Source organism: Martes martes (genome assembly GCF_963455335.1).
Source record: "Martes martes genome assembly, chromosome: X".
Classification (NCBI taxonomy): domain Eukaryota; kingdom Metazoa; phylum Chordata; class Mammalia; order Carnivora; family Mustelidae; genus Martes; species Martes martes.
The window spans coordinates 72,575,080-72,595,824 of NC_137897.1; the positions used below are offsets into that span (position 1 = coordinate 72,575,080).

A 20,745-nucleotide genomic window follows, 5' to 3' on the forward strand; every position below is an offset into this window, starting at 1 on the left:
ATTTTCATATGTTCTCTTTAGATACTTATCCTTGTTTTCTTCTTTTGTTGTGACTGGAAAATAGAATTTATAAGATGAATAAATATTCTATTTGATTCATAAAATGAGTTCAAGATACTTCTTATATATATTAGACTATGTAGTCATAGTCATCATTTTTTGCTAGTATATTAGTATATTTATCTAAATTTTCATTCACTAATGAATATTAGAAAGCACTATATATCACTAAAAATCTTTATTCATAGACTACATATTTCCTAAGATGTATTACTATATAAACATATTCTTTCCCCGTGTTCAAAAATGTCTTTAAGGCATCATGATAAAAATGTTAATGTATTTATAGAGACAGGATAAATCAAAAACGTTAAAGATGAAAGAATCAGATTAGACATTCCATTTGCTTACTCAATATGGTGTCTCTTATGCCCAAGTTTCCATCTTTGTAGAACTTATTGGGTATGTTTCACCCACACTGCTATCTGATTTTCTTTTCTCTACCATCTGCTGTTCAGTTAATATGTGTGTAGATGTGTGTTTTATGCAAAATAACTAACTGCCTAACATTTTGACACACTTTGCTCTTATGTCTTGACAACACCTGGGCATTTGTGGATAAAAGACATATATTTTTGTTTTGAGACTTTCACTAAACTGAGCACTAATACATATAACCTGATCTATCACTTACTTACTTGGAGCTTATTTCTGTGTCTCAGTTTCCTTAAACCAGACAATGACTACTTTCAGTATTCTCAGGCAGCGGACATGTCTCCCAGGGTACCTCGGTTTTACAAAAGAGAGAGCACGCAGGAGGAAACCAAACAGGTTCTCTACTTAGGGTCAGCTTACTCACAGAATGTTCTTGTTGTTGTTGTAGCTCTGATTCTATTGCTGTTCCCTGAGTGACTCTACCAAGTACTTAACAAGCCTTCTCATGAAATTGTCACAAAGTAGCCCTAAAATGTAAGGCTCAGAGTCTATTAGACTAAGCACATCCACTGGCATTTTTTCTCTCCTCCCATTTCTACATGGAGACACACACACACACATACACACACACGCACATACACACACACACACACGCACACACACACACACACACACTCTTCCTCTGGGCTCCTAAGCAAGGTCTGTGTATATTAAATTGCCAGGCGAGAAAGAGAAAGTCACTGACCCCTCTACCTTGAACTGGAACAGAACACTGAAACTACTCAGATATGTAAGTAAAAATTTGGATTCATTATGAGTATGTGTGTGTGTGTATAGAATTTGTGACCTAAATAGAAGTTTGCCTTTTTATTATTGTGGTGGAAAATATCTGAAGTCTACCCTCTTAACCAAATTTTAAGTATACAATACAGTATTCTTAACTGGAAGCACAATGTTGTACCACATATCTCTAGAACTTTTTCATCTTACATGCCTGAAACTCTGTACCCATTGAATAGCATCTCCCTATTTTCCCTTCCCCCCAGCTCCTGACACCGTCATTATAATCTCTGCTTCAATGATTTTGACTACTTTGGATACCTCATATAAGTGGTATCATGCAGTATTTGTCCTTCTCTGTCTGGCTTGTTTCACTTAGTATAATGTCCAGGTACATCTGTGATATAACATATAACATATATTTTTCTTTTGTGAATAATATCCTGGTGTATGTATATGCCACATTTTCTTTATTCACCCATCCATGGACATTTAGATTGTGTCCACCTCTTGGCTATTGTGAATAATGCTGTAATGAACATGTGACTACAAATATCTCTTTGAGATCCTGCCTTTTTCTTTTTTTTAGTTCAAGTGCTGACTTTGAATAACACAATGACATTGAAACATATATGATTCCTAAGATCATGTAATTTTTTTGAGTTGTCAGAAATACCTACAGATAGCAAACACATTAAAGATAGATTTATAGACCTAGTTTATATGCGTGTCACAAACTGAACGCTGCTGAAGCTATTTTGTTATTGTTTTCCTCAAGCAGAAAAATTTCACAGGGCATATTTTCATCTTTCCAACAAAGGAAAGAAAAGAAAGTAATGTGTTGTTAGGAAGTAATGCCACCATAGATCAATAGCTTCTTTCACATAAAGCATCAAAAAATGTCTTTCAGAATTAATGCAGTTTCATATTTAAGACATACATTAAATTGGTATTAGAAAAAGCACAACATCTATTAGTGATGCAGTAAAATCAATAAAGTCTTACATATTATATACATATATACATGCATACAAAGTCACATAGATACACATACACATAAATCCATACATATTAGAGAATCTTAAAAATTAGATGAGTTGTTTAAAAACATAAGAAATATGATGCAAAAATTATCTTTGAAAAATTCTAGCAAGAAGAAAATTTTCTGGGGCACGTGGGTGGCTCAGTGAGTTAAGCCTCTGCCTTTAGCTCAGCTCATGATCTCAGGGTTGTGGGATCGAGCCCCGCATTGGGCTCTCTGCTCAGCAGGGAGCCTGCTTCCCCCTCTCTGCCTGTCTCTCTGCCTACTTGTGATCTCTCTCTCTCTCTGTCAAATAAATAAATAAAATCTTTTTTTTTTTTTAATTGCTAAAAAAAAAAAAAAAGAATAACATTTTCCTAGTGGACATTCTGGCTCAGGGTCAGTCCAGAATAAGCTATTACCTATTGACTAAACTCAGGGAAATATTCTGAAATGTTTTGCTTTCATGACTTAGGTATTAGATTAATACTCCTTATATCCTGAAATGCACTTGTTTTCAACCTTGCCAAAAGTTTTAGTTAGTGAGGAAGAGATTAGGATTATGGTTAGGGTTGCATGAACATCTAAAGAAAGTTCATACAAGGTGATGGCATGAATGGATTCTGGTAAGTGAGCACAGATCTTCAAAGCTCAGAGAACTGCGAGTTGTAAGTTTAATGTCAGGGGTGGCAAACAGCCCAGACTGGAAACAAGTAAGAGTCCTCAATAAGCAATCAGGTTAGAAATACAAAATGTGTTTAAATGCCATTTTTTTTGAAGATTTTATTTATTTATTTGACAGAGACAGACAACTAGAGAGGGAACACAAGTAGGGGAAGTGGGGAGAGGGAGAAGCAGGCTCCCTGCTGAGCAGGGAGCCCGATGTGGGGCTGGTTCCCAGGACCCTGGGATCATGACCTGAGCGGAAGGCAGATGCTTAGTGACTAAGCCACCCAGCCGCCCCTCAGTGCCATTATTTTGCATAAGAGTAACATGTCTGTCTTTGAGATAGTTTATTGTAGGTAAAATTTAGGATAATGTTGCCATGCACTTATTAGGTGCTTGGCCCTGTTTTAGAGATCAAAGGAGATCCAAAGGTGTACAAATTTATTTTTACTATCATTTGCCTTCAGTTTAGGATTGGAAGACTCACTATAAAACATACAGCTAACTTAAATAATATATTCAGGTATTTCCATTAAAGAAATCAAAGTATTCACTTTTTCTCAAGATGTTAGTGCTTCCATTTTACCTGAATACTTATAGACTCTAGCATTTTACAGCTAGTAGTAACTGTAAAGATTTTCTATTCTAGTTGCTTTATTTTGCAATGGGAGGCATGAATACTACAGATTACCCTACCTTGCAAGAAAGAGATTAAATCTCTGCCTCGGTTCATAGGCCTTTCAAATATACAGAGTTGGCTCTTAATGAGTTAAATTTGGTTTGGCAGACTTTTCCCTTTCTGTTGCTACTTCTTTACCTCATTGGTGATTTTAGTTAAGGATAGATAAGCAAGAAATAATAAAGCATTATCAGCAGAATTTGAAATTACAGCTTGGATTGAAAATGCATGATTGTGAACTATCCACAATTCAGTATAAGAAGCCCCAAATGTGAAATGGACCATTTTAAAACAAATGTAAAAAATAAAATAAAATGCCCGAAAAATTCAAAGAACTATTTTACAGTGAGGTATCAATCCCAAATACCTAGACGTTCATTCCAAAGCAGCAGGTATAGCAGAAGTACCTGGTGTAGTAAAAACTTAAAAATAAAAAGACACAGAGAGTGTACAGTAGTGATGAGAAACAGTGATTCTTAGGTACTTGGCATCATCATTTCTGACTAACTTAATAACTATACATAGTTGGTTTTGAGTCTATAATATTATGTCTTAAAGTCCTTTATACCCTAACTCTGTTGCTACCCAAAACAATAAAATTCAATTCCTGAGGGACATACCCTTTGGCAAAATTCATACTGACTACATATTTTGCATCATTGACATTTGTAGTTAAATAATCTTTTATGGTCATTGGTAACTGTTACCACAGACTATGGGATAGGATATTTTGCTCTCTTAGCTAAAGTTGTAATTCCAGACTATTCTGTATTTTGAGGAAATATATCAAGGCCAAATGTATTCAGACTAAGGGCATGTTCATTGAATCAGTAAGAATGTTAAGGAAACACTGTTAAGGTACTGTCCTGATCTAGATCGGATTGGATGAGAGTAAGTCTTTGTTCTGTTTTCCTTGGTTTTGCAGTTCTCACTGTTGCCACAGAAGCTGATCTCCAAGTTATCAGAGAGCCCAGTTACCTCCAGATTGCCTGTTAGATAATGCAATCCCCATGTTCCATAGGTGTCTCATACTCAGTGTATTCAAAACCAGCCATTATTCACCCTCCTGCTCTCCACCCTATATTCCTTTTTTTTTTTTTTTTTTTTTTGTCTCCCAAGTTCTGTTGTAAAGCAAGCATACACAAAACATACGCTGAGTCATATGGGCTAAAAACTCAAGTGACATTCTCAATACTTACCCCACTCTAACCACTAATATCTAGTCAGTCACCATTGTCGCATGGACACTACCTCTTCCATATTTCTTATATCTATCCTTTGTTTTCCATTCGCAGTACTATTCTGTTAGTTTCCTAGGTGCTCTCCCATGGTTCAGTGTGTCATCTTCCAAACCATCTTTCTGTTAGTTAGGTTCCTACAAACAAGTAAAATGATACTACTCCTCTGTATAAAAACCATCTGTTACTTGCCTACAAAGACAACTTGAGAACCTTAATATGCATTCAATACCTTTCCAGGTAAAGGGAAGGAAAGACTTGCCCTCTATGTTCCTATATTTGATAGCTGGTTCTATGTAACAAAATGACAATAGGCAGATTAAGAGGAGAAAAGGTATACAAATTTATTAATGTTTAATATGATATATACAGGGACATCACAGGAGAAAAAAGTGAATACCTAAGTGGTGAGATTTGAGAGCTTTTATGACATGTTAGGGGAGAGAGGTTGTAGGCTGCTTAGAGGAAAGATATTTTAGGAAAGATGAATGGGACCCAGTGTGTGACCTAGTTTGTCTGGGTCAAATGTCAATTTCTGTAATTTCTCCTGTTTTTTAAAAGATTTATTTATTTATTTTACAGAGAGAGTGAAAAAGGGTGGGGGAGGGGCAGAGGGAGAGAGAGAATCCTGAAGCAGACTTCCCACTGAGCGTGAAGCCTCCGTCCCAGGACCCTGAGATCATGACCTAAGCTGAAATTAAGAGTTGGCTGCCTAACCGGCTGAGCCACCCAGGCAACCCTCCTCTCTTTTGATAAGGGTCAGTCTTCCTTGGTTGATGAAACTCCCAGGGAAATTTGTAACAATTGAGTTCCTTTTAGAGACTCTGTCTTTAAGCAGATAGGGGGAGTTCAGGGAAAGCCTCTCCTTGCATTTGCTGTTTTTCTACATGCCTTCAACTCAAAATCAGTCATAAGTCAAAGAGGCATATTTTACGTGGTCTGTTCTGCCACCCATCACAGGTTTATCTTCCTCTGCATCTCGCCGCATACTCAAACCATGTTATCCTAGAATAGCCAGAGTTCCTTGGTGACTCCTGATACATTTATACCTTTCCTCATGCCATTCTCATTGCCTGGAGTGTCTTCTGTTTGGATTGAGAGATCCTTCCCATATATCAATATGAAACTCAAAAGTTACTTCCTTCTGTGGTCATTCTTAATAATCTCAGAATCACTTCTTGCTATGCATTTCCACATCTTTCTTGAATTCCTTTGTGAAGCTTAGTTTATGTTACTATGTATTTATGTCTTTTTTTTTTTTTTTAAAGAAAAGGACTTGCTTGTTAAATACAGAGTTTTGTGTTACGAGGGAATGGGGAAAGGTACCCAGATTCAAATCCTGAATCCACCACTTACTATCCAGATGGCTTACTCTTGAGAAAGTTGATCTCCCTGAGGCTAATTTCTTCATGTGTAAAATGAAGTTAATAATAGCATATATGCATCATAGGGCCATTGAGAGGGTTAAATATGACAACACTTACAAAGCATTTAACTCAGTGCCTGGTTCACTGTAGAGTTCAATAAACATTACTTTCTGCTATTCCTGCTCAGCTATTATTTTATCTGTCTCTCAACACTAGTTTATAAATTCAGTGAGGGTTAGAAACCATGTCTTATCACTTTATTTTTCTCTACTTAATCTTGCGCAGTTTCATATACAGTATTGCTACATGAAAATGATGCTCAGAACTGAATGTGAGGTAAAGCTGGAGGTAGAATTGGATCTAATTAATGTCTGTGCATACATGCTATGAATATTAAATAATACTGACATTCCAAAGTATACACATCAATCTCAAATTTTATAATCATAGCTCTTATGTTACTCCAGACACCACTGTTTGCATGCCAATCTGCGTAGTTATGTATTGGCTAACACCTGCTATTTTTTTACTGCCTTTGATTCAGTGTAACATTCTTAATAATTTATCAAGTATGCTTTAATTGAATATTTATATAATACAGACTCTTATCAGTATTTAGAAATTAGCAAGTAGATTTACTCTCATTTGGACAATATTCTACGTTCCATTAGTCCTAGGGGTTTTCTTTTTTTGTTGTTGTTACTATTGTTAGTGTGATGTGTGTGTGTGAGAGAGAATTTCGCTAACATCTCTTATGCCTTTGAGCAGAAGAAAACTAATCCTATCACTTCCTTGTTTAAAACTCACTAAAGACATCTTTCTCAGGAAAAATTTCAAAATGCTTAAGAGACCTATAGAATCTAGCCCCTATTCACTTCAGGAACTTTCTTCCTCCTGTCTCCCACTTACTCCATAGACTTTTACATTTCCAGGCCTTTTTCCTCTTCTTCATGTTCAATTATATTTATTTTTCAATTTATAATTTTTAAATGTTTTATTTCTTTGTTTAATGTATGTCTTCCCACTAAACTGTAATGTCTATGAGAGTGGTGACCAGTGACCATTTGTGAATATTTACTACTGTATTTTTAGCACTTAGAAGATAACCGGCACATAACAGGCACTTAATAAGTAGATTTGAATAAATCAATGAAAAAATCACTCTGTGGGGTATCTTCAAAGGAAGAGTAGAAAGAAATCTACACAAAAGACAAAAGGGAGTGAATGATGGAAGGGGATAGAGAAAAGGAGTTCTGAATGTACCTTTTACCTTTGTCATCCCATTTGTGGCTTTAACTGGAAGCTGATTTGAAAACATTTTCTTTATACCCTACTGCCTTAGGCCATCTGTGGAAAAGTGGGGTCACTGCAAAATGTGTTCATCTCTCCAGTAACATAATTGCCTCCTCTGTGTTAAAAACTAGAGATCTTGGTTCAAAATTTGCATCATTAACTATACTATCTTTGTTACATTAAGTGTCCTATGCCTAAGTTTTATAATCTGATTTTTAGAAGAATTTTGTAGTCTATATCCTAAACTATTTTAAAGTATTGTGTTGAATCCAAATGGAAATTAATAGATGCATTCCTTATTGTCCTTGTTAATGTTTTACATTTTAAAATATTTGTCCACACCTATTCATCATAGTATGTGCTTTGTAAGTAAATTCCAAATACTTTAATATGTGTTAATGTAATTTTTCAAAGATAAATTTCTTTGAAATATTAATTTTTCACTAAAAATGATATACTCAAAGTGAAACATTATTTTCTTTTCAGCATTTAGAGGAGTATTTTCTGGGAGGTTATGGAAAGAGGAGATGATATTTATATTTTTCAATAGAGAGTATATTTGTGACTTCCTTTTATTTTAATGAATAATTATGCCTTGTTGCTAATTAAAGCTTGTGTGAAGGTTAAGTGGATCTCAAGTTGATTTTTCCAGGTTCTCAACAATCCAGCAGTAATGCTATTTCAAATTCCAAGTTTTTTATTAAAATCAACTAATGCACTCCCTATGAAAATGAGAAATTTTAAGAACTGATATAACTCAATTACATAAACTCCTTCATCCCCAGTGCCCTGCTAATGCTTATTTTGGTTGTTGGAACAAGTTTTCTGTGGTAACAATTACTCTTTATATTGAAATTAAGTAAAATGATAAATAGTGTTCTCTGCGTAGTATTTGATGAAGCAGTCCTATGCAGGGGAGGAAAAAGTTTTCCTCAACCCCCTCAGGGTCTCTTGGTAGGTCTAAAACTTAAACTGACAGAGTAACAGGAGAAAACATACAAATTTATTAAATATACCTTTCACATAATATGGGAACTTTCATTAGGAAATGAAGACACAAAGAAATAGTTAAACTTTTTTAATGGTAGATTTGCTAAAGACTAGAAAGTTATGGAAAGGCATAATTGGGCAGAAAGCATAAGCTAAACTGAGGGGAACTTAGTAAGCCCTGTTCATTCAGATTTTTCTCAGTATCCCTCCATCGTGGAGATAAGGGTATGTTTTTTCTCTCAGGGTATAAGGAAGCTGCTTTGCACATGGAGGTATTATACCTTGCTTCAGGAGAAGGTCAGAGTGACCTTCCTGCTTCCTCCTTTCTCCTAGAATTTTGAATATGCCATGGTGCCATCTTTTGGGGTAGCATGTCCTGAACCCTTTCAGCTGTTTTACCAGTTAGAGGGCAAGGGTTAACAATACCTACCTTAACCAATTTATAGACAGGTAGGTAGAGCTACCAAAAATAGTGAAAAATGGTATATAATATATCAAAGTGTAAAGAAAATAATTTGCTTCTATTTGAGTAAATGCCTATGGATGAATTATAGCTGTTTCAGGTTGAATTTTAAGTCTATACTATTACAATATTACTAAGGAATATACTCTATAAATTTATATATAGTCACACAAAAATATAGAGGATAAAGTTTTAGACAATTCTGTACGGTACATAAATACCCAAGTAAGTGAAGACTGCTTCCCTAGGTCAGATTTTCAAGTGAGTTAATATAAAAAGGCTTTGTGGGAGTTATGATATATGTTTTATAAATTGAATTTCCAGATTCAGATCAAATGGTTTAAAATTTATACTTATAAAAGTTTAACATTTTACCTGCTAGTGTTTTAAAATGCTGAGCACATTTTAATTTATCAACCTTGTAATGAACACTTCTCTTAGGGAGAAGATGATGTGATTTTAATTCACAGTTATTTTGTCTAACTTCCAAGCTGGAAAAATTAGAAATGTTTGTCTTTGTAGAATAAGGAATTTGAGTAAAATACTAAAAGAAAAATTGCTCTAAATTGCTTTTCCCTGCTTATATTTGATAAGTAATTTATATGTATTCGATATGCTCACTTTACCACGGTTATACGTATTTTAAGGATACAAAATGCTATGAATTACCTCATCTTGGAAATTCTTCTTGGAAAGTCCATTGTTTTCTCAGAGTTCTTCTCTCTAAATATTTCAAAAATTCCTAGATTATTTAAGCATGCTTTTTAATCCCAGGATAGTCTAATCATCCTCCCCAAAGTACCCCATAATCTTTTGTCACTGATAATATTTCTACTATGTGCCAGGCACTATTCTAGGTGCTGATGAGTCATTGGTCAATAAGACATGAAAGGTCTATTCATGGGCCACATTTTTTAAGTAGGGAAAGACAGGCAATAAAGAAATAATGTCTGATAGTTATAAGTTTGCATAATGAAACAATATTAAGCAAGAGTAATAGTGATGAAAGTGGATATTTTAAAGATTTATTTATTTTAGAAAGCAGGGAGAAGGGCACAAGGAGAAGGAGAGAGACTCTTAAGCAGACTTCACACTGAGCACAGAGCCTGATGTAGGGCTTGATCTCATAACCCTGGGATGGCGACCTGAGCCAAAACCAAGAGTCGGTAGCTCAACCTACTGCACCACCCAGGTGCCCCAGAAGTGGATATTTTAGATTGAGTTGTTGGGGAAAGCGTCTGTGAGGAGGTGACATTTGAGTTGAGATTGATTGATCTGTTGAAAAAGAAACATTCTAAGCAGAAAGAACCTTAAGTACAAAGTCCCTGAGGTGGGTATGAAAGCTTGGTATGTTCAAGTGGGAGAAAAAAAATGGTTAATGTGGCTGGTCATAGTGCTTAAGAGGGAGAATGAGTTAACATTAGGTTGCAGAGCTGAGTAGAGGCCAGACCATGTGGATCATCATAAACCCTGAGTAGTATACATTTGATTCCAAGGGTTATGATAAATTATTACAGGGTTTTCAGGGGAGAATTAATATTTTCGATACCAAGAGAGTCACCTAAAACAACAACAGCATTCAAATGGAGATGACAAGTAGGCAGTTGATTATAAAACTTAGTACCTCAGGGAATAGATTGGGGCAGAATACATAATTTGGAGGGGAGAGGTCACCAGTATACATGGTATTTAAACTCATGTGAATTACTTAGATCAGTTAGAGAGAATGTAGATAGAGGACTCAGGACCAGGCCTTTAGTGTACTCTAAAATTTTATAGAAATTACCAGAGAAGGAGAGGTGGTAAGAGAAAAAATATTTTAAGCATGAGGGTGGGTGTCATAGAAACGGAGTTGCTAAATATATCTGAATTTGCTGAGACATCAAAAGGAGGACTGAAGGGTGAACATTGAATTTGACAATATGATGGTTGTCATTATAAATAATACATTTCTACCATATCAAAAGAATGGTATATAGACTAGGTATTAAGCAAGGGACTATCATGATGTCTCTAGTACCTGAGGAAAAATAATTGTCCCTCTACCCTTCTGAGTTCCTCACTGAGATCCCCCCATAATAAAAGATTAACAAGAAAAAAACAAATAAGTTTATTAATATATACACCTCATGTATACATGGGAAGTACCAAGGGAAAAATGAGCAACTCTCTGAGGTAGCCTAAACCACCAGTTTATTTTTTTTAATTAAGATTTCTTTAATTCCAGTATAGATAACATACAGTGTCATATTAGTTTCAGGTGTAGAATATAGTGATTCAGCAATTCTATACATTGCTCAGGGTTCATCATAAGTGTACTCTTTAGCCCCCATCCCCTTTTTCACCTTATTCCCCCAACCCACCTTCCCTCTGGTAACCATGAGTTTGTTTTCTATACTGAAGTGTCTGTTTCTTGGTTCATCTTTTTTGTTGTTGTTTTTCTTTTTTCCCTTGCTCATTTGTTTTGTTTCTTAAAGTCCACATATGAGTGAGATCATATGGTATTTGTCTTTCTCTGACTGGCTTATTTCGCCTAGCATTATACTCTTTAGCTCCATCCATATTGTGGCAAATGGCAAGATTTCATTCTTTTTACGGCCGTGTGTGTGTGTGTGTGTGTGTGTGTGTGTGTGTGTATGTTTTGTCTCTGACCTTTCTTTATCCATTTACCCATACATGGACACTTGAGCTGTTCCCATAAATTGGCTATTGTAAATAATGCTGGAAAAACGTAGGGGTGCATGTATCCCTTTAAATTAGTGTATTTTTGTATTTTGGGGGTAAATACCCAATAGTATGATTACTGAATCATAGGGTAGTTCTATTTTTAACTTTGTGAGGAAGCTCAATACAGTTTTCCACAGTGGCTACACCATTTTGTACTCCTACCAACAGTGCAAGAGGGTTCCTATTTCTCCATATCCTCTCCAACATTTGTTTCTTGGGTTTTTGACTTCAGCCATTCTGACAGGCATGAGATGATATCTCATTGTAGTTTTGGTTTGTATTTCTCTGATGATGAGTTATGTTGAGCATCTTTTTATGTGTCTGACAGCCATCTGGATGTCTTTTTCTTTTTTTTTTTAAGTTTTTATTTATTTATTTGACACACAGAGAGAGAGATATATATCACAGGTAGGCAGAGCAGCAAGCAGAGAGAGAGAGGGAAGCAGGCTCCCCGCCAAGCATAGAGCCTGATGTGGGGCTCGATCCCAGGACCCTGAGATCATGACCTGAGCCGAAGGCAGTGGCTTAACCCACTGAACCACCCAGGCGCCCTCTGGATGTCTTCTTTAGGGAAATGTTTGCTCATGTCTTCTGCCCATTTTTTTTTTAATTTTTTTAATTTCTTTTCAGCGTAACAGTATTCATTGTTTTTGCACCACACCCAGTGCTCCATGCAATCCGTGCCTTCCCTAATACCCACCACCTGGTTCCCCCAACCTCCCACCCCCCACCCCTTCTGCCCATTTTTTAACTGGATTGTTTGTTTTCCAAGTTGTGTAATTTGAGTATTGAGTATTGAGTTGTATAATTTCTTTATATATTTTGGATACTAAACCTAAGCAACAAGTTTAAATACCATCTGCAGCTAAAGATGAAAGAAAGGTGTGAGGACACTTATTTTAGGGAAGGGGAGGATGGTTAACAGGAAATTCACCATAAACAAGGGTAAAGTTTGTTATGCACATTGAAATCTGCAACTTAACCTTTAGTATTTCAGATACCATTGATTCTCTTGTAATTTAGAGTCATACTTCTCTTCCTTTATAAATGTAAATTCCTCTTTCAAAAAGGTAACTTAGGGAACTTGGGTGGCTCAGTGGGTTAAGGCCTCTGCTTTCGGCTCAGGTCATGATCCCAGGGTCCTGGGATCGAGTCCCGCATCGGGCTCTCTGCTCAGCAGGGAGCCTGCTTCCTCCTCTCTCTCTGCCTGCCTCTCTGCCTACTTGTGATCTCTGTCTGTCAAATAAATAAATAAAAAATCTTTAAAAAAAAAAAAGGTAACTTAATCTTTTCAGAGTTTTTCCTATGTTTGCTGTTTCTCAGTTGGCTCAAAATAATCTATGCTATCTGTCCATTCCTTAACTGGATTATTTGGTTTTTGGGTGTTGAGTTTGATAAGTTCTTTATAGATGTTGTATACTAAGCCTTTATCAAATATGTCACTTGCAAATATCTTCTCCCAGTCAGAGAAAGAGAAATACCATATGATTGCACTCATATGTGGAATTTAAGAAACAAAATAGATGAACATGGTGAGGGTGGGGGGGGAGGGGCAAACCATAAAACAGACTCTTAACAATAGAGAACACACTGAGGGTTGCCGGACAGGAGGTGGGCAGGTTTAAATGTGTATGGGTATTAAGGAGGGCACTTGTGATGAACACTAGATGGTGTATGTAAGTCATGAATCACTAAATTCTACTCCTGAAACTAATATTACACTATATTTTAACTGGAATTTAAATAAAAACTTGAAATAAAAACAAAAAAATAAATAAAAATCTATGCCAAAGAGGCATATTTTGGGATGGCATATTCTGATTCCCTTCACTACATGCTAACCCTAGATGAATAGTGCCTTCTATTTAGTTTCTACAACTCTAAAATTTGAATACTGGTATTTCTCTGCCTTTTTGATAAGATTGTTATGAAGAGTATGGGACATAATGGAAGGGAAAGTATGTAAATGGTACAATCCATACAAATGCAAATTAATGGTAGAATTATTTGTAATATTATATTGTAAGCTTCTTAAGGGGCTAGATTAGGCTTTAATGAACATTACACCCATGACAATGCTTAGCATAGTACTAACCAGTGAATTTAATGGCTGCTCACAAAAATAAAAATTTCCTAAATAAAATAAAAGGATGAAAAGGACTGATGGTGTTTAGCTCTTTTTTACCTGCAGTCCCAGTTAGGATTTGGTGACTTCCTTGCATCTGTGGAAGATTTCAAGTGCTGACTCATGCCATATATCCCCTTTAACAAAATAATCACTTTGAAGGAAATAAGCAAAGGACTTGGAAATTGGGCTGCTTTCCATTTGTTATTTCTAAGATAAGCCATTCCCAGATTTTTTCAAATTTTCTCACTTTGGTACACAGACAGAATTTCTGAAATAAGTTTTTTTTTTTTTTCCTAGGAGAACAAATTTATGAAGTCGTGTATCACTACATAGACATACTGTAGCTGGTGAAAAATTGTTATGATAAGTGGGAAACAGTTTTTTTTTTCTTTTTATCTTTGGATTTTCTCAGTGTGGTACAGATGTTGAGCCTTGTGAAATATACAGTTTAGTACTTTGCATTGCAAATAGAGTACAAGTAAGAGACCTTTGATAACTTTTATTCCTAGCAAGTCTCTGGCAGGAGTCTGTTTTGTTTAGGTAAGAGAGACTAGCAAACAAAATACTCATTTTCATTCTGTGCTAGGAAATGAAGAGTATTGTCTTATTTCTGCAACTCAAACAAAATGTTTAACACTTTCTTAGTAGTCAAAGTTATATGGTGATAGTCTCAAATGTATATGTAGCATTATATGAGATCCTTTTGTTGATAAAAAGAAATTACCAGAAAGGCATTAATTCTTTCAGTCTGTTGAGGTTAAAATAGATTTGAGGGTTGAAAAACTTAAAGATTGTTAGCTGGAAGGAGGTTGTTGTGTTGCTAATGTGAATGCTAATATTTAAGTAGCACAAGAAAGAACATAGGTAGGGTCCTGTCTCACTTTTAAAATCACATTGTATCCAGTAAGTGTTAGCTGCAAAGTAATTTTCCTGAAATTGTCTGTAAAAAAAAAAAAAAAAAAAAAAAAAAAGTCTGTTTTTCTCCATTGACTTCCATTGTAAAATGAAAGCTGTGTTCCCCTCAAAAATAAATTTGGCCCCAAGTTATAATAAAACATAGTGAAGAATTCAGAAAATCTTAAATATAAGATTTATAGTTTTAGGAATTTTATATATTTATATTTATAAATTTTAAGATTAATCTTAAAATCATAAAATCGGTTATTTCAAAACACATTTATCAGTGTCTGATAAAGTAATACTACCATACTATATTAATACATTATAGTGGACCTTACTATAGCATGCCCCAAACCATGCTGTTATCCTTCTTTCATAATTCTAAGTATTTTACCTTTTTACATAATGACATTTTACTTCTGTGATCATTGATCTTTTTTTAAATTTAACTCTAATTTTTTTTTTAAAGATTTTATTTATTTATTTGACAGAGAGAGTTCGCAAGTAGACAGAGAGGCAGGCAGAGAGAGAGAGGGAAGCAGGCTCCCTGCTGAGCAGAGAGCCCGATTCGGGACTCTATCCCAGGACCCTGAGATCATGACCTGAGCAGAAGGCAGCGGCTCAACCCACTGAGCCATCCAGGCGCCTCTTAACTCTAATTTTTAAAGGTGGATTTGGTTTCCTTTATTCTTCATTGTTAGCCTACTTACCTTTCTCTGAAGCATTCTTACCAATTTACATTCAAAAGTTATTAGCCATGGAAGAAAGACTAGAATACTCCAAAATGTTCACAATATTTGCTTCTGAGTTATTGAAAATTTTAGTGTATTTGTTTTTGTTTTCTAGGTCGCCTAAAGAGATTTTTTTTTTGAGAGAGAGAGATTGGGTTGCCTGGGTGGCACAATCAGTTAAGCATCTGATTCTTGGTTTGGGCTCAGGTCATGATCTCAGGGTCCTGAGATTGAGCCCTGAGGTGGGATCTGCACTCAGTGCAGATTCTGCTTGGGATTCTCTTGGGCAGGGGAGCAGAGGGAGAGGGAGAGAGAATCATAAGCAGGCTCCACACTCAGAGCCGCACACAGAACCCTATCACAGGGCTCCATCTCATGACCCTAAGATCATGACCTGAGCCAAAATGAAGAGTCAGAAGCTTAACCAACTGAGCTACTCAGGTACCTCTCAAGAGTTAATTTCCTATATCTGTATCCTCTATAATCAGGAAGAAAGTACTGTAATTTATTTCTTTAGGGATAAATTTATATACAATGATACCTTTAGTCAGACACATTTACGTATTTGATTCATTTATATTTTGGTACTGGTTGTTATCATTTTTTTATAACATTGTAAAAACAAGGATATAATTAATTTCTGGATAAACAGCTTTTCTATAGCATACTACTCAAAGTGTATCCAGAACTGGCAGCCTCAGTATCACCTGGGAACACGTTAGCAATCATAATTCTCAGGCTCCTGGGCTCAGTCCCAGCAAACAGCAGTCTGGGTTTTAGCAAGCCCTTTGAGTGATTAAGGTTCTAGCTCTATACCAGAATCGCTCCACCTCTTTCCCATCTCCCTTTCTCCCTCTCCCTTTCTCTTCATACCCCCCTCTTGCCTTCTCTCCTCCTCTCTCCCTCTCCTTCCCCTCTTCATGTAGGATAAGCATGCGTGTATACACACACACACACACACACACACACACACACACACACACAGCCTATATATAGAATTCACTGTAACCTCTCTCTAAATAGAATATGTGTATTTAAAAAGTATTTTTTTCTAAGTTTTTTGTTGTTTGTTTCTGCCCTAGCTTGTTCATTAAAAGATAACTGAGGCAGTTTTCTGGTATTTGTATTTATATGCCTTCACTTAGCAAACATGTTTTATATGGTTATAAATTAGATAGTTTTTTTTAAAGATTATATTTATTTAATTCATGAGAGACAGAGAGAGAGAGGCAGAGGCAGAGGGAGAAGCAGTTTCCCTACTGAGCAGGGATCCCAAAGCGGTACTCTATCCCAGGACCCTGGGATCATGACCTGAGCTGAAGGCAGATGCTTAACCATTTGAGCCACCAAGGTGCCCAAAAGATAACTGAGGCAGCTTTCTGGTATTTGAACTTACATGCTTTCATTTAGCAAACATGTTTCACATGGTTAAACATTAGATAGTTCTGCCTAATTTACAGATTTCTAGAACTCATTAACCAATATAATGACTTTAGCAAGTTATCATAGACTGAATTGTGTCCCTGCAAAAATTCCTATGTTGAAGCCCTAACCCCCAAAATCTCAGAATGTGACAGACTGTATTTAGAGATAGGGTTTTAAAGAGGCAATTAAGTTAAAATGAGGTCCTTAGGGTGTACCCTACTCCAATATGACTAGTGTCCTCGTAAGAAGAGGACATGAGGACACAAACACAGGCAGAGGGACCAACATGTGAGGATATAGTGAGAAGGTGGCCATCTATAAGCTAAGGAGAGAGGCTACAGAAGAAACCAAACTTGTCAACACCTTGATATTGAACGTCTGGCCTCCAGAATTGTGAGAAAATACATTTCTGTTGTCTAAGCTACCCAGTCTGTGGTATTTGTTATGACGATCATGGCAAATTAATACATAAGTATTTATAAAAATGATGGTATACTTCAATCATAATATCTGGTGATTGCCTTTAAGGTACTATTGGGTCATGTTCCTTAACAGAAAGCTACAGCTTTACAAAGAGTGCCAGAGACCAGTATGAAAAACTGTTCACCATGCACAACAACATGCTAAAGCTCTATGAGAATCTTGGAGAATACTTTATTTTTGACTCTAAGACAGTGAGCATTGAAGAGTTCTTTGGTGATCTCAGCAACTTCCGAACTTTGTTTCTGGTGAGTAATACATCTTAAAGGATTGCAAGTCCCGTTGCTTGTGTTTTTAAAATAGTCTCTTCTATTAGCATTTTATGTACCTATTGATCATACTGACTTCATGTTATAGGCCTTTAACAGGAATTGGCAGATATTTTACACCTGTGACATAGATCAAAATGGTTGGCTGGCTTAATATATAATGGAGACTTAAATGAATTATCTTCAACTTTAGGTATATATGGGAATTTCTCTACTGAAATTCGTTCATAAGAATGAATGAATTGGTACTTAAATTATGTTAATTTTTATATATTGTGTTGTAATTTGACCTAGCTTAAAAATTAATATCTAAAGTCATCTTTCACTTAATACATTAAAATGCTATGATTTGTGAGCAAGTTTTTGTCAGCGTCTATATAAGAAATCAGCTCTAAATTAGACTATATAAATGACCTGTAATATTCAAATTTTCTTTCATAATGTAGGCTCCTCTTTCAAACTATAACTCTTCGGGATAACAGGAAATATTAGCATTAATTAGAGATGGGTAATCAGGGTGCCAGTTATGAAGCTAGAGGGAAGCAAAAGCTTTACTGTATAAATGTTGTGGAAGTAGTTCTCTGCATCCAGTGAAAAAGTAGAAGAGCACAAACTCTGATTATGATAGTAATAGATATGTGTAATAGTTGATACCAAATAAGTAAGGTTTCATGTATTTTAAAGAAGAAATTCTAGCAATTATCCCCAACAGGAAGATCAATTAGCAAACAAATTCATTGCAGTTTGAGATACATTTCTATTCCCAAAGCAGTTATTTGCTAAATAAGGCTTGCTCTATTAATTGAATATGTTGCGCCATGAAATTATTGGATTGGGGTATGACTTGCACAGTCTGTGAGATACAGATATTTTTGTGGAAAGCATTTGCTTTTATCTGCTGAGCTAGGACATATAACCCAGAGCACATCCTATTTTTAGTGATAGAAGCTTAAAAAAGCTTTCATAAATATGATCATTTGTCTCTTTTTTTCTGAGAATCTTAGCTTATTTTGGTCTCTGGTCTTTACCCCTTAATAGACACACATATTTAACTTTTTAGCTGGCCAGTAAGTAGTAAAATGTGTTCTGGCAGTGACTCACCCAACTATTTTCAAAACTTAAAAGCTGTAAGTATGACATGAACCTGTGCATACCTACGTTATATCTACTTGGACTAGTTTCAAGAAGAAAACAAATATGTTGAAAAGGAATGGAGATTAGAAAATACACTTCAGTTGACACACTGACAAGATAAATCCAATAAATTATTTTTTTAACATCAGTGTAGGTTACTGGATATAATTATAGTTAATATTGTCAATCTCTTATTAAAAAGTACCTTGTTTTAGTGGATTGGATGTGAAAACACTGTCACATTAGTGGCCCTCACCTCCCTGATGCAGTCATAGAACAGAATTTGATGGACTCCCATTTTATAGCATCTGTTTAAGGACAATTCCTGTGTGGCAGCCTGTTGCTTAGAAATCTTGCTAAGAACTAGAACTAGAATTGTATTACTTCTCAATCATAAGTTTTTTTTGTTTTTTCGTTGTTGTTGTTTTTTTTTTTGATGTGATGATGTAATTTTTAAGAAGACCTGATTCAGTGACCAGGTGTTATCACTAATAAGCTGTGTGAATTTATATAAGTCATTTATCCTTTGTAGCTACTATTTTTTTTAACTAAAATGAAGTGATTTTACTCCTGATCTCTAAGAATTTATTCCTCTTTAGAAGTCTGTGAGCCACAGAATTGCAGAGAGTCATGTGAATTACATACATAAATAGGATATATTTGTCTACTGACTTCACTGTATGTATAGCTTGAGTACAGGAAAGTATTTTGTCACAGATTATTCTCATTGTAAGTAAGTTGACATTCTGAAGTCCAGTTTTGTGTACATTTATGTTAATTTCTTGAGATCCTGCTAAGATTGATTTTAAAGCTTTCAAAATAGGTAACTATCTCCTATAATGTGTCCTGGTCAGCCACTGCTGTCTGCCTTTCAGAACACTATTACTATCATTTTTATCTGCAAATCATTATTGACTTGCTGGCATGAGAGCCAGGTGTGCAGCTTATTAGTTGTTTTGAACTTAGGTCAGTTAGGTAACCTCTCTGGGCATCAGTTCCCTCATTTATAAAATACAGGTGATAATTCCTGACATATCTTTCTCAACACTATGTGAAAACACCTCGTAACCTATGCTATGCAGATGGAGAGTATTATTAGTCATATTCTACCCATCCATTTGATGATTATTTATTGAGAACTGTTTTGATTTTGGTAATGCTCTAGTCCAGAGATAAAAGGAAGATAATAGTCTCTTTCTATCTATGAATGAAAAGAGACAGGTAAGTAAATACAATGTAATTTGATAGTGCTGCCTTAGGAGTATCAAGGTGCTATAGTAATGCAAGGGAAGAACTGCCTGACCCTGCCTGAACTGGCCTGAGGAGCCTTCACAGAGAAAGTGACATTTGGGCAGAGTCTGGAAAAAACCCGTAGGTGTTTGACAAGTAGACTTTGACAAGCAGATTTAAAGCTTTTACACCTTACCTATAATAAGCTGAACACTCCTAAATCAACATCACCAACTTCAGTCAATCATTTGTGCTCACCATGTTCCTGTTTCATAGTGAACATGAAGTGATTTCACTCTCCCAGGGGAGGGAAGAACCCAGAAAGAGAGACAAAAATTGTGATCGCCAAAAGTTCCCATTTTCCTAGTGTTTTCTGTATTTGGCCTCAGGGTTCCTACTGCTAAAAACATATTGGACTATACATGGAGGCAATAAAATACCAGTATTGCTGAGAAGAAAATGAGAGTTCTGATTCATATGCTACCAAAAATTACTTCTAGATGAGCTCAGAGTTTCATCCTGGGAGCTCTATTTGGCATGTGTAGCATAAACAAAATGCACATAGCAAAAAATCTTCCTCAGAGAGATATCCTCTAAAGAATGGAGAAAATGAAAATAAACAAAAGGGTTTGACATTATGGATTACGACCTTTTTCAAAATAATCACATTCAAATTAATGGAAACAAAATTGGGTAATATCTGTGAGATGCTGCTATATTAATTATTCATATCATTCATGTTATTTATTGCTCAATTGAGGATGTTAAACATATTCAAGATGAGTGTCC

At 35.6% G+C, this 20,745-nt stretch overlaps 1 protein-coding gene across 1 annotated transcript in view; it reads left to right on the top strand.

Annotated features, from left to right (window-relative positions):
* Positions 1-20,745, top strand: part of DIAPH2 (diaphanous related formin 2) — a 1,022,518-nt gene that overhangs the window by 757,209 nt on the left and 244,564 nt on the right. The window contains exon 24 of the mRNA XM_080794734.1: positions 17,409-17,571. Coding sequence (XP_080650860.1) covers positions 17,409-17,571 — 163 coding nt within the window. The remainder of the gene's footprint in view (positions 1-17,408; positions 17,572-20,745) is intronic.